This window comes from Portunus trituberculatus, chromosome 25 (genome assembly GCF_017591435.1).
Source record: "Portunus trituberculatus isolate SZX2019 chromosome 25, ASM1759143v1, whole genome shotgun sequence".
NCBI classification, from domain to species: Eukaryota; Metazoa; Arthropoda; class Malacostraca; order Decapoda; family Portunidae; genus Portunus; species Portunus trituberculatus.
This window is the reverse complement of record NC_059279.1, coordinates 1305461-1321356: the sequence shown is the minus strand read 5'-3', so window position 1 is coordinate 1321356 and position 15896 is coordinate 1305461. Positions and strand designations below refer to the sequence as shown.

The window sequence follows — 15896 nt, the reverse complement described above, 5'->3', positions numbered from 1 at the left end:
TATGAAAAATAATGTGTCATCTAAACCCTGTGTGATGTATGTCAGGCACATTACAGAATACAAAGAGTGGAGCATCATCAATATCTTACGTCACACAGAGATATCATCCAGCCTGACCAATGCTGAACATCAAAGTATGAATCACCAGGCCACTGAGAAAAGCATAAGCGTGTATGCAGGCGCACACACACACACACACACACACCTGCATACCTCTGTCAACTAACCTGGATGGAACTCCTCTGTTCTTTCTATTTGAGAGGTAGACTGAACACAGAAAGCTGTTACTACACTGTCTACTTGAGCAGTTTGTGTGTATAATCTGAATGCACAAATGAACAAGAACAAAGATAGGAGAGAGAGAGAGAGAGAGAGAGAGAGAGAGAGAGAGAGAGAGAGAGAGAGAGAGAGAGAGAGAGAGAGAGAGAGAGAGAGAGAGAGAGAGAGAAAAATGATTTAGCAATGAAGTGAAACCAGTACAGGTGATGACCATTAAACATAGAGACCAGGAAGCAGAGTAAACAATCTTATGCAATGTTATAAAGCACATATTGCATCACGAGAGCACTGGCATAATGTTTGAGTGTTCTGACTGGCTGTTAAATGGTCACCTCTTGCAGGAAGGCAAGTACAACAAAACACAAGAGAAGCTGCAGGAAGTCTTCAATGCGGCTGTTCCTTCAGTACCATGACGCATTTCTATGTTCATTTTGCTTAGTATTTGGTGACTTTATGCAGCTTCAGAAACTCGTGTGGAGGATTAAAATAGTGAAGACTGTGGCCATTAATCTTCTGACTTCCATAAACCCTTCCTAATGTCAATAAAATGGTCTAATCGTATACAAATCTCAAGGAAAAAATGTGTTCCAGTACTGAAGGGGTTAAAGTCAGACAGTGCACATTTAATATTTCTGCTGCATGCTTTCCTGAATAAAAGTAAATTTTCATTAGTAATTATGCAGTATCGAGGGACACCAAAATCCCCACAGCAATATGATGTAAAACTGGCATAAACTTTGCTTTGGTCTACTGAAATATGCAGTAGTGTTCTTTGGTCTTCCAACACATGAAGGAGGCAGAGCAAGGGAAAGACTGAAACAAAATTATTCCCTTAATCAGCTGCTTACCATAAAAAGACTGAACTGAAGACCAAATGTTGCCAAATAAATTAGTATATTTAGTTCCTGAGATATCCTGATAGTGTGCTCCTCAAACAATGCAATGGGAATGAGAGTGGAGCCAGTTTCTATGTTTTTAAATGTTGACTGGCAGGAAATCATATGAAAGTATATGCAGTCACATCTATGCCACATTTTAGTTAAGGTCTGTCACATTATAAACATCAAAAGACATGTAAATCAACCTCAAATGTGATTGGAAGAAACAAACATGCTTTAAGAAACACTGACGCCAACACAACATAGAAAGAAAGTCATGTTAGTCGAGTCTCCAGCCTTACATATAAGGAAACCTCATTACTTTGATTCAGTACAGTCCAGTAGCCATCTGCTATCACTTCTTCTGTTTTTGTATTTAGAATCTGAAGTAACATCAATGACCACGTTTGCAAAGAAACCGCTGGTAGATCTGAGGACTCATGGCCGATGGAACACAGCGGAAGTGAGAGCAGAAGGGTAACCAAGTACTAAGAGCATTTGCATGTACACAGCATGTAAGGTAGAGAAGATAGAGACTTAGTAAACAATAATCTAATTCATATGGGTAGTGTTAGTAATAGTATAATACGGTGAGCCACCATTCCAGGGAAACAGTGAGGAAGGAAGCAGCAGCAGCAGCAGCAGCAGCAGAAGCAGCAGCAGTAGAGGTTAAGGAAAGGGTCACATGAGAGCCTTCACTTTCCCTCACCTGAGACAAGTCTCTACTAGGCTTGCGGCTGTGTGGGTGTGGCTCAGCCTCACTGTACTGCACCTCTGTCATGCTACGCCAGGAGGGGCTCTCATACAGACCCTTGAAGTCATAGTCTGTAAATAATTTTATAATTTTACTCAAAACCCCAGTCAGGTACATCTACAAACTTACTGGATTTCCAGAACATTATTGGTTTCTATTGAAATTTTGTTAAAATATTTTGGTTTAAGCTCAGTTTATGCCAAGATCAAGGAGTGACTCAAGTATGAGACTTTTGTATTCAGTACTTAAAAATATCTTAATTGGAGCACCTTAACCAAGGTTCTTAACCACATCCTTAATTTTCTATTGAAGTATTCAATTTACATTCCTGAGAGCCCCCGTCCGAGACTGTTAACTCATCAGACAGCCTGGGCTGCCTCCCCACAGCTCAAGTCTGCGTGGTGCAGGTCAGGACTTATCTACAGAACCTGCAGCAGCCTCCAACATTCAACACATTACATTCATGAACAACTGTCATTACCAAAACCAAGTAAGAAAAGAACACATAGTTTTGAATCATAAATATACAAGTTCATCACAAGCACAGGTGTGAAGACGGACAGCTGATGTGTCGGCTCTCAGCCAAGAAAGTGTGACATGTTCTTAGGATACAGGCATGAACAATATATACGTGTCATGTTGCATTTCTAATTAACTTCAGTTTCAACTGAGGATTAGTTTGGTTTTCTGTCCCCAGTTATCACTATAGTTAAATATAAAAACTAATGAAGTGAATATAGTAACTTTAACTTAAATTTTTTCATATAAATGCACATACCAAGAATACAATTGATCAGTGACTTATGAGCAAAGAATCCGGCAAAGCTTCATGAGCATGAAAGCAATGGACCAGTCAGTCAAGCAAGAGCAAGAAGCACGCCTGCAGCACCAAGCCAGGCAAGCACGCGGAGCACACACACCTCAGGACTACCATTCTTGTGCAGGTGTTGCCCTCACCACAAAGTAATGCGTTCATCTATTCAATATGAAGGCTCATCAAAACACTATGTACACCAGCAAGGCCTACTCATCACCACCAGTCCTGTCTACATGAAGAGAACATCCTCATACAAGTAATTCCTCTTAACCAGAGTATGGATACTTAATGCTATTGGTTAATGTCAAAACCTTTAAATTCTTTCATCATGCAGCCATGCCTTTCCTGCACAAACAGGGTTGCATCCAAGTCAAGAATAAAGATATAAGATCCTAACAAAACCTCTCAAGTAACACCTCAAGTTAAAGATATTTATGAATGAATGGAGTTTTGTTTACATAATCAGTATATTCACAAGATTCAATGAATATTCAGATACTACTTCTCAACACCAGTGGATGCACTGACATACTATACACAGCATACTGGTGTTTTTGGTGTGTGTAACACCTTATGTTTTGATTCACTTAGAAACTGATCTGTGTCAGCCATCAGAGGTGATAAATCCCACAATGTTCCAATCCCTTCAACTAACGACCCAGCAAGATGTCACTCACATCCCTCTGTCTTTCCTTCCACTGCTCAACACACCATTTCTTTCACTCACAGATTCAGTCTCTTAAATATCACACATTTTACAAATGTCATCTAACCATACAGAAGTTGAATGTTCAAGAGGTGAATGACAAAGGCATAGAGGGTTAACGGTATTTCCTGTGTGACGCACGCCTCTAAATGGTGAAAACTCAACAAAATTATGATCTTGTTTACCTATATGTGGAAACCAAAAGTTAATTCTACCTTGGTGACTAGTCTCTCCCACCACCACACCACCTAGAGTCACATGTGCCACACTTCCTATGTTCCTCACACTGCTTTCTACATCCATGCTCATCATCAGCCTCATCAGCAAAGCTTATTGATATTTTGTCTTGCTTTTCATTGCTTGATTCCTGCACCTTGAATCATATAATATTAAATTTCCTTGGTTTGCAGTTCTTGTGTCAGTGTGTCAGTGGTGCACTACGCTGCATCCAGGGTGAGCCAATCAGCTGCAGCACAATGGACCAAAACAATTCAAGTGAACATGCTCGCCAGTGAGAGGAACACCAAGCTTGGCGACTCACTGCTTGTGTCAAAAAGTAAAGCTGTGTTTGAGTGTTTGGGAAAGGCTCCATAAATCAACTGTGAAAAATAAGGAACTTATTGACAAAAAACAGAGCTTACCAAAATACACTTGAAATATTCAGAATGAAAGAAAGAACTGCAGCTCCAAAAATACTGCATGATTGAGAAAGCTCTAATAGCAAAGCTGTGCAAAATTTTTAAAATTTGAAAGAAAAATGTTTCTTCAGATTCATAAACAAATTGTGGTGAGGACAGTTTACCACAAAACAATTCTAGCTAAACACCAAGTGAGAACAGATAACTAAAATCAAAGTGGATACTGGAGGTCCTTGTTCTGCTTCCTTTTCAGCAATTCAAACAATCTTCTGCACTCATCATGCCTCAGAGTTGCCCTCACTGTTGAGTGTTTCAAGGAGACACATCTGAGTTACAATGAGAGAAGATGACATGAAGAGCTAAAAAAGAGCCAAAGTAGGATTCACTCCTGCTCAAGTGTAAAAAAAAAATAAGTCTTTATAAAAATAAAAATTAAATAATTCCATAAAAGTAATTGATGTGAAACATTTTGTTGAAAATGAAATAAAAGAAATGCAAGTGTTTGCTTGGCTAAACTTGAGTGAGGCCAAAAACTTACCTCGCTCGGGCAGCGGCCTGGCAAGCTGAGACTCATCATCTGAACTTTCTGTAATTTCACATATTGCCTTTTTAATAAACTAAAGATGCTACTCCTACACGTTCATGTATTTGTATTCTCTCTCATGTAATTGTCATATATATATATATACAGATCCTAAAAATAAATACTGTTAATGCACTGCACTGAACACTTATACGTATTTCAATACCATCAAAAACAGTTATTATATGCATTTACAACACAGAAAGTATTTGTTATTATTTGCACTCATGAGAAGTTCAACACGACTTAATGAACTAATTAATGGTCATAGGCCGTGTCTAATGAATGATCTATGGGTGTGTTTATCTACTGGCGTGTTGCAGGTGTAACAGGATTCTAGTGCGAGGTACAATATAACTTATTCTTTAGTTCAGTGCTGCATTCAATTTCAGGGGAAGGTGGTGTACTATTGAACTCACTATTATGAGTACATACAATACTGTCCATATCTACCTTTTCTAATATTTTCCCTGCTTTGTCATTCACATGTGCTTATGTTCTACACACACAGCAAACACACAAGTTATTCCTATTGTTCTATGTAAGCTATTTTGTAATGGAAACACCATACACTGCTGTTTTCACATCTTCCAGTTGAACACACAGGGATATTACACTAGAGTTTTACATGCACAAGTCATGGCTGGCTCATGTAAATAATGAAGTAAGGAAGGTTTCTGCTCCTGGGTGCTTCCTCCATCAATTACCACCTCACCTCATCCTTTGTGGCTATTTTTCACTGCCACAGCACAAAGCACCATAAAGCCAAAACATGTCCAGAACTAATGCTGTGTCACATGGTCTTCTGAGTTACTACATCACTGAGTGGCACGACTACCGAGCCACAACCTCACATTCTTGAATCCAAACACACACACATGATATATAACAAATCAGAAGAAATATTTTCATCTAGTTATCAATGGTGCAGTTTTACAATATTTGAGTTTCATATGGAATCAGCTGAACAGAACAAAAGTCAACCCTGAATAGTGCTTGTAAGAAGTCCTTGCCATGTCACATAGCCGTGAGGCACCACTGCACTCACAAGTCACTGAGTGTGTCTGCAGGTCAGCATGACATGAGATCAAAGTACCTAGCGCAGCACAGAGAGGGAGGGAAGGAGGGAGGCAGAGGAAGGAAAATGTCCTTCTAAACACCACAGTTACACATGTAAAGAATGAAACACATATAAAAAAAAAACAAGGCAACACTCTAACTCAGTGGTTCTCAACCTGTGTCCTGTGACTCTCCTTGAGTGCATCTTGAAAATCTAATGGATAGATACGTCTTGAATTTGTGACTCCTAACATTGAAAGGATATGCAAAGCCATACAGGTGCAAGTGTCCCATTAATCAGGTGTGTTGAATCTACAACTGGAATGTATGTATTTCAGTTCCGTGTGCTCATTTATTCATCATGTGTGATAATAAAACCAACACTAATAACAACAACAATAATAATAATAATAATAATAATAGTAATAATAACAATAATAATAAAATATTACATATTATCATTATCATATCCATTATCATTCCTCTTACTATTATTATGGTATTACTTCACCACTGTAATAATTACACAAGTGCAGACAGACTTGTACTACTGTTATGGCCAGCCCTGGGCCTAATGTGTACCTTTGTGTCAGTGGAATATGTAACAAGCTTATATAACACACTCATTATAAAGTTGGTATGCTGTCACAGTCCAGGCTATATCATTAGTGTGCCACTGACCAGTAAAGGTTGAGAACCTCTGCTTTAACCCCTCATCAGGTGGGCAGCATATTAACACAACACAAATCTCCACTAAACTTGTGAACACCAAGTATCAATAACTCACCCAAAATTGCATTTATTTGAGCAGCTGCCACTGTTCAAAATTCATCAAATGAAAAGACAGACTCACTGGAGACACCTTCATGTAAGTTTCAGTAGCTTTGATTTGCAACAGTTTAACACGTGTTGTAAACTGTTTATTGGGAACAAAATCCTAAAGCATGCAAATAAGGGAATGTTGTGGGAAAAGACTTAAGAATAAACAGTGGAATGACTTGACATGCATCCTGAGTGAGGGAAAGGCTTATGGTTTCAATGTAGCACACTTCTAAGTGAACCAGTTTCTTTTAGATATTGAAAGGGGAAAACATTTGCCTTGTAGTAGTTACTATGTATCTAGGTTTTGCAAACTAGTCTTCTGGCTTTCATATCTTTCTGAAATGATTATATAAACTTTCTTCCCTATTGGTGGACAATACTTGTTAAGACTGGTTGCCAAAATATCAGCTGGCTGGGAGTTTACTGTACAAGGAAGGAGGGGAATGAAATCTAACTATTCCTCTGTAGCTACTCAGACATTTATCTATGTGACACAGACAAGCTTCTAGAATCAGAGTATAATCAAAATCTTGGATGAAAATATAAATAAATAAATAAATAAAAGAACAGAAAGCAGCAGATAAGTGCAGCTTCCATAAATCCTGGCACCTTGTGACTCCCTCCTAACAAATCCTCACAAACTGTTCAAGAGCAGTTCACACAAACCTGAATTGAGCTCCCGCACTAGACTAGACATGGCATTGGTGACGGAGTCTGCAGCCACAAGTAGGTCGTTCCTGAGGCTGTGGGAGGCTATGCTGTCATCAGGAGAGTTGTCTGCTGAACAACTGGAGTCGGCACTTGAGAACACTGGAATTTAGGTCACATTTGCTTGTTAAGACAGTAAAGGGATACACTGGCCATTTAAAGTTCCTTACTGCTTATTAGTGCAGAGAGTCATGGAAAGTGGCTTTCTCACTGTGACTTATGTGAGACCAAACCTACCAGAAGACACTGTTGACTGCAGCCCATCAACATGAAGAGAGGAGAGAGAGTCTAATGTAGACACTTGAGCGGTGTGTGAGGGTGTGGGGGGAGCTGACCGAGAAGAGCCAGTGGAGCCCTGAGTCCCTGAGGCGAGACTGGTGAGCACACTGCTGCTGATGGAGCCAGTGGTGGAGAATGGCGGGGACTTGGGGGAGCCAGCAGGGGTGGTGGGGGAAGTCTGGTGGTTCTGGAGTTGTGAAAATATACAAGATCTAGTAAATGTGGCACACTAACTTTACACACACTTTAAGTTAAGCTTTTTCCTGTAGAGTGACACTGAAATACAACATGTGGTCATAGAAGATGTGCGATATTGTACAGTATTTCAGATAAAAAGTAGCACATCTTCTTGGATAGATAACATGATTAAAAAAAAAAAGTTCCAATTAACAATTCCACATAACATCCCTCATTCAGCGTGGGGACATACTTTGAGCATTTTCATTAGACTTTCTAGTTGCTGCATGAGCTGTTTGCGAGAGTCTTGGAGGTAGGAGAGATTGGACTCCAGCTCGTGGCGGTGGGAGCGGAGGGTGCGCAGCTCAGCCACCAGCGTGGGGTTGGTGCTGCCCTCCGCCCGCTCCTGCTGCTGCCTGCAAACATACACTCTGTTCCTGAAATCCAACTTGATTTGTAAACACTCACTGCTTAGTGTGTTCCTGCCGATGCTTAAACTCAGGGAGGTTTTTATCACAGTGTTCCAAGGAGATTTGGTTTTCATGCCAACTGGAGCAATAAACCCAAAATTGCTTTGATTCCATTGCCAATTATGATAATTTTGTCAACTTTAAAAAAACTGCTTCCTTTAGAGCAGTCACTACCTATTGGTGTGTCAGGCTGGAATCCCCCAAGAAGGGAGGTAGCTGCGGCAAGACATCTACTTGCATACACAACACATCCACAATCACATTCACAAGCATTCTTCCACTGATCAACCTCCACAGACACCAATGAGTGCTGAAGATATCCACATGATGAATAACAAATGAACTATGCCCCTGTCATCTTCATCATGCACACATGTGCTGGAATGTTTATGACCTTCCATGAAAATCTAACATACATATTTCTTTACTTTCTATCAGAATGTATATTTCCTGTTGAATTCACTTGTCATGCAACATTCAGCAAAAAAAAAAAACATTCTTACCGTCTTACCATGAAGCCTTTTCCATTACAGTACCTCCACATGCCCACACCATTAAAGCACATCATTTTGAAGCTGTAAAACTAAAACACACTTCACATTTCATGCATTACACATCTTCAAAAGCATTTTTCTTCAAGATCAAACATATATTCATTCTCCAATGTGTTCACTTTGCAGGCTTCAAGTGAAAAGTCTCTGAGATGCTACACTCTATCATGTGAAAACTTTCCTCTTTGTTAGTTGATGACACACAAAAAAGCTGCATTATTATACATTCCACTAAGTCTGCCTTAACTGCTACACTCTACTTACTTTTATTTTCTAGTCAGTGCAAAAGACAATGGCAAACACTGCATAGTTACAGTTTTACCTTAAGGAGTTTATTTCTCTCATGATATCTCTGTTCTTTGCCTCAAGTGATTGTATTAGACCTCGCTGGGCACTGGAGGAGTCAAAACCAGGGCTGGAGTCCACACTCTCGCTCCCCTGCAAGATAAGAATGGTTCCACTTGAGAAGTGGAATGTTCAAGAGCAGCGTGTGGGTGAAACAAATCAAATGGTGTCTTGTCATGGCCACTCCCTTGAAGGAACTCCCAAGGAAAACACATCAGAGTGTTTGGGAACTGGTATCTCAGTGGGTCTTTTTTCATCACATCTTTTATTGCCCTTGGCCAGTTGTCTTTCTTTATATATATATATATATATATATATATATATATATATATATATATATATATATATATATATATATATATATATAAAGAGATCATTCTACTAATAAAACTGACAAGATGTAATGAAAATATAGTAGCAGACAAAATGCTGTGGCAACCACTAAATCTAAGAGAGAGTAGGTTCATTGTAGCTCTAAAAGGTAGGAGGCAGTGCACAGTTGTTGCACCACCAGGGAAGCTAAGCAAAGACACAACACTCAACTTACCGACTGAGATGTCTGACTGGCAAGGCGCGCTGCATAGTGAGCAATGAGACGGTGCTCCTCGTCCAGCTGACTCCAGTCCGGCAGGCTGCTGATGCAACTTAAATGAGAGTGGAAAGATTAGAGAGTCCACAACTAGCAATGTTGTTAGGCAATGCCTGTGATCATAAAGTAAGACTTATTATAGCATTTTACTATTATATATCAAACTAGGTAAAACTTTTAATATACAGTCAACCCTCGGCTATCGTGATTTCAGCTATCGCGTTTTATTGTTATCACGCATCCATGAAAAGCTGCAAAAATTTCATTATCGTGACCTCAGATGCCTGCTATCGCGCCCAGCCATGACGTCATGGGATATCTGAGCGCTCATTGGCCAAAACTGCCTTTCCGCCAAGATCAATTCGGCTATTGCGTTTTCGGCTATGGCGCGGCTATTTCGGCCCCAATTGGGTGGGATAGCCGAGGGTTAAGTGTATATAGCAGTCTTCTATTATGCATCATTAAACTAGGTAAAATTTTTTGTATAGCATATAATTACTGCAGCATTAAATATATAGGAAACTTGCATGCCACTCGCTATATTAACAGTATTGTCCCCAAATAAAGAAAAGACACATGAATGACTTTTAACTTATATAATCTATAAGAAAAGTATTCACCTCACTTTGGTGAAAAAAAAAAAAGGACACTCAAACATTAAAACATTTGTTGAGAAGAACGTGTGTACCTTCTGCTGGACGAGCGACTTTCTAGAGAAGTGGACTGTGGCGGTGCTGGTCCTCCTCCCTCAAAGCCGTTGTGGGAGGGCAGAGGAGAAGGAGGACTGGAGGAATACAAGCTGTTAAGGCTGTGATATCTGACTAGTAATGATGAAGTATAGTTCCTACACTGAACAAAAAGGTGTTAGTTAGCTTTATTGCTCATTAAGAAAATTTTGTAGAAGCATCTTTACTTCTCACACAGGATTCCAAATTAATGTACCACAGAATTTTCTATGAATACAAAATTTGAACAAGATGATAAATAAAAGTACACACAAACTTTGGTAATTTTAAAGATGATACATAATTCAATTTTTATATTCTATGAATTATAACTCTTGAGAATGAAAGTAAATAGTTTCCAGGATATGATACTGACTGTATTTATTCATCTATGTAAGAGGGACAGTGGTCTAGAATGAAAGGCCTACCAAGCTGCCTGTCCCTAAACAAAGGTAAAAAAAAAATCATGGCCAAAATTGGAGAATAAATATAAATGAAGTGTCATGTTGCAGCACCCGGCCATCAACACTCACACTATATGGGAGAGGTTGAGGGTCTTCTCAGGATGCTCAGGGAAGCGTGGCCTGTCCAGCGTTGGTCTGTCTGGCACACAGCGCAGGCTTCGGCGGAAGGAATGCCGAGTTGGTGTCTGATTCAGCAATGGTCACGGAAGAGTTAGGCTTAAACTTTCTATGCAAATACATCTGATGTGTGCATGGAGATGGTGGTACATATATGATGGGTAGAATGTTAAGAGTCTATAGATGAATGTGCCAAATTGCTAATTACTGATGTATTGAGTAAAAAATTATAATGAAATTAAAATATCTTCTTAATCCAAGTTGGAATAACAATAACCACATGAAAATAAAGTGTAAATTTACCCACTAATTTATCAAGACATTCCATTAATAACACAATATCAAAATGAAGGTAATGTCAACTTTGTATGACAGGTTCGGGTGGCGGGGGTGGTGTCCCTGCATCAACCTACAAAGGAGGTGTATTCCTTCACTTGGTGGTCGATGGAGTGAGGCGGGAGAAGCGGCCCAGCCAGAAGCACTCCTGACACATGCTGTAGTTGTGGCACTTCTCACACTTGTAGCGCAGCCCGGTGAAGTTCTCCCTGCGGCAGCCGTCACAGGTGGTCTGGTGGACAACTAGAAGTGAAACAAGTCTTCTTAATCACAAGTGGCTGACAGGATGGTGGTGATGTGCTGATGTCATGGCCTATAATGCTGTCTATTCTTTTCTTCACAGAGAAGATAAAATAATGCATGACAATGTAAATATTCAAAGCTGAAGACTTTAAAGAACAAAGTTTAAATTGTATAAGATAATAACCTAATTAACAATTATTGTTTTCATGATTCTAACACAGATTAATCCTTTAGCAAAAAGAAGGAAGCATAATTTTAATATAGAGTGAACTTTTAAATCATGAGTCCTTGATTTAATGTGCTTGAAAAGAAAAAGGTGCCTTGTCAACATTCTCAGCAGTGACACAAAGGACGTCTCATGCAGGGGGTGGTGTGGAGGGAGGGTGTTGGGTGTGGCCACTTGACAGGACGCAGCATACATCTCTCACACACTTACAGGTAAAGATGATACCAGTACACCAAACAATCAAGATCATTGTGAAACGTAAAGCTTTTATTGAAAATAAAGGTCAGATGTAGGAATGTTTAGATGTTCATTTTCCAAATAAGCCATATCTGTGGTTGTCATCATCTTTGTAGCCAGACTGTCCAGCAGGGTACACTGTCATGTACATAATGTGTATATAACTGGCTTCATATTTCAAACCTGGAGTCTGAATATACTTAAACACAAGATGAAAACAGAGTTCATGAAAAGCACAACTGACAATGTGTAGGCAATAACAGTTCACTAACCACATACTCAGGAGAAATATCTCACATCTTGTGCTGCATTGCAGAGTACTATCACTACGTATTGAAAAGTTCACAAAATCACTATAGGAGATGACACAATGAAAGCAACAATCCATCTCACAGAACTCAAATTTTGGTGCCAAAATCCATGAGGAAATGACTTCAAGTGAGACGCTGTCCTGAAACATAATTCTGATGATTGATAAATAAGGAATGAATAGTGTCAACAGACAATTGTAATGGTAATATGCTGCTTATTGGCTTAAACTTAATAAGCAACAAAACTGCCATAATAGGAGATGAAAAAGTATGCAGCAACTGATATTAACATCTATATACACTCAGCATTATGGGTCATGCAGCCAACATGCAGTATTCTGACGAGGCAAGCTGACTAAGGTGCGGCACGAGCAAGGAAAGGAGCGGCGCTGGAAACGACTCTTCAAATAATTTTAACTTGCCAAATACAATCAACATAACAAGAACACCAACATGAGACTCAGAACCAAAGTCAAAACAACTATGTACTATTGATTTATCTTATAGTACAGAGTGACTATTGACATGATTTGGATATCTTAAGGGCAGTCTGTGGGTAGTTAATTTCTTATCTCTATGGGAGTATCTTACATGGTTTAGCTACTTGGGTTTGTGTGAGTAAGAGAAGGGAATGTATCCAAGCTCTGTACTGTCTGTGAAGATGCCACAAAGGGTTCTATGTGAGAGCACTGCAGTCACAGAGTCATGGTGTAACATGTCTCCATTAACTCTAAATCATTTCTCAGGATTATAATTTAGTTGGGTACATTAGAACATCTTAATGCTCTCCAATTCTCCACTTTTTATATTGCTGGTACAAACTTAACACTATCTTCAGTAATTAGTACTGATCGACTAAAAAATTACAGCAAATCAGAAAAAAATGCTGTCTTGGTTTCAATCTAAGATGCTTGAGACATTCTAAGCCTAAAAATTCATTGAAAAATTTGAATACCCCAAACGTATCTTCTGTGATTTATTCATTCATTAATTATCTCCTGAGGTCATGATTATGTGGGGTAGCTTGTGTTGGCGAGTGAGGTCCCTAGAACAGTAACTACAGCACTCTCGGTCAACAGTGAAATTGTATGACACTTACATTCATCAATAAAGTCATCATCAATGAGATCAACGGCCCACAGTGCATCTATAATTCAAAATATGCTGTAATAAGCCACCTACACTCCATCACCTTATCCATAATATCAAAATCCTTATCTAAAGAAACCCTATCGGGACAAATTTTGCCAACAGTATTGATTTGGCATCTATTTGTAAAGCTTGAAAACTTTGGCTCAGCATTTCTAACTGTTGTATGGCTCTAGTAACTATTCAGTATCACTGACTAATGAATGAGAGAGAATTAGGAGCCAACCTGAAAATAAATAAGCATGTAAGCATGTAAACAAAGATGAGCTAAAGAAAGCACACCAAGGAGAAAGACATGAGCATCATCATGATACATATTTGTGCGCTTAAACTTAAATAAAAAAAGCTAAGATCAGTGCAGACATCAATGTACAGTGCAGGGCGTGGCGGTGCCTTACCCGACTCTGAGGCAGCCAGGCGGTGCAGCAGCGGCAGCCACGCCAGGCACTCCGGCCCGGGGTCCTCCAGCACCACCTCCAGGAAGTCGTTGACGTTGATCTGCTTGATCTGTGGGAAGCAACACACACCTGTGGGCTCACTGTATTGTAACACAGACATGTCAGCATTTCAAAGTGCTTCATTGTGTCTCATTAAAAATTATGCATTTGGTAATGTACTTAAAAAAATAAAATAAAATAAAACTAAAACTATCTATTTTACAAACATTCAAACACAAAGGAGATAGTTGCTTTATACTTCTTAATGATATAGTACAAAATGAGAACAATCTTTTATGTAATGTTATAATCTCAATATGGATTTTCAAGCTTAAAACAACACAGGGATGGCATGGGATAGCAATACAACAATACACAAGATAAGCTGTCTGAGATGTGGTGAGCATTCTGTCATCTGAGTGTTGTACATCAGAATAATAAAACAGTTTGATGTAATACACAATCAGAATTTCTGCACTGATGCAAAGAAAACTGAGCATAAAGTGACAAAGTGGCAGGAGTAAAAGAATCCAAGAACTACCAAGGTGGTGACTCAGACAGACGGGGAACAGAATACATTACAATGAACACTATCTGAGCTCTACATTCTGGTCTTCATCTCAAGCAAACCAGATGCTGAGGAAAACATAAAACTTACCTCCACTCTTCCCTTCAGTCTACACATTTGTTAGCAGTACACAGAGGCAGAAAGAGGCACAAGCAGGCAATATATAGTGTCTCCAAAGGCTGCCAATGCTCAACTTTGATAACAAACATCAGTCTTTGAAATGTTGAGGTGCATATCAGCAAAGGAGGAGAATGTGGTGGAGACAAATACAGTGAAAGTAAAACTGTTATTCTGAGTCACTTAAAAACAGAAAAATACTTAATATGCATAAAAAAAAGGAAAGTGCAAAGAAACAATATTATGTAAAATGAAGTAAAAAAAAAATCTACATCTGCAGTCGTGGGTGCCATTACATCCTAAAGGTGAAGCTACTCTACAAGGCAAATGGTTTCCGTAAATGCCTTACCCCGTCAAAAATATGGGTAACAAGGTTTTCTGAGTATGAGAAACTCGGAGACTCAAAAACAGCAGCTGGTAGTGAGAGGACTTCCTTCAGGTACTCAGAGAAGCGGGTCAGAGAGAGGTGCCCGTTACCATCAGATATTTGTGAGAATATATCTGAAGAAAATTGGAGGTTAGTAAAGCACATTCTTACCCCACAGCATATGCCACTCTACCATGTTAGTTAGGACGGGAAGCAGTAGGCAGGTAACAAGCACAGGTGACGTTACTTAAATCTACATCAGGAGTCACTAGTAGTAGCAGTAGTAGTAGTAGTAATAGTAGTAGTAGTGGTAGTTAAAAGCAAATCTGTATATAAGGTATATGTATAATGTAAGTACACTTCTATGAGTACTACTTCCTCACAAGAACACAGCACACAATTAAACACCAGCCACCATGAATGTTACATCTTCCTAACACACTATGGCTACTTACACCTGAGTTTGTCAAGAGGCTTGCTGCTGCAGAGAGTGGCCAGCGCTACCTTAACGCTGAACACTCGGAGCTTCCCCTCATCGTCTCTGAAGCAAACACACCAAAGACAATTACACTTTGATCTTACAGAAAAACCAGCCAAGAATAGAAATAGCCAACATAATCAACTATATTTTGATTCTACAGAAATACCAACCAAAGACTGAAATATGCAGCATAGACAACTATATTTTGATCCTACAGAAACACTAACCAAAGATAGAAATAGACAGCAAAGACAACAATATTCTGATCCTGTAGAAAGATCAGCCAAGGACAGAAATATGCAGTATAGACAACTATATTTTGATTGTACAGAAAAGCTAACCAAGGACAGAAATAGACAGAAAAGACAACAATATTCTAATCCTGCAGAAAGATCAGCCAAGGATAGAAATAGACAGTAAAGACAATATTTCAATCCTGCAGAAAGATTAACCAAAGACCGAA

At 39.2% G+C, this 15896-nt stretch overlaps 1 protein-coding gene across 1 annotated transcript in view; it reads right to left on the bottom strand.

The window, feature by feature from the left end:
- The window catches only part of LOC123508554 (dystrobrevin beta-like), a 46249-nt gene that overhangs the window by 3413 nt on the left and 26940 nt on the right, over positions 1 to 15896 (bottom strand). The window contains 15 exon segments of the mRNA XM_045262297.1: positions 1867 to 1982; positions 4611 to 4658; positions 7203 to 7346; positions 7482 to 7710; positions 7954 to 8137; positions 9044 to 9159; positions 9614 to 9710; positions 10344 to 10439; positions 10914 to 11029; positions 11375 to 11421; positions 11424 to 11540; positions 13414 to 13461; positions 13862 to 13970; positions 14935 to 15086; positions 15408 to 15493. Of these exon segments, the coding sequence (XP_045118232.1) occupies positions 1867 to 1982; positions 4611 to 4658; positions 7203 to 7346; positions 7482 to 7710; positions 7954 to 8137; positions 9044 to 9159; positions 9614 to 9710; positions 10344 to 10439; positions 10914 to 11029; positions 11375 to 11421; positions 11424 to 11540; positions 13414 to 13461; positions 13862 to 13970; positions 14935 to 15086; positions 15408 to 15493 (1705 nt within the window).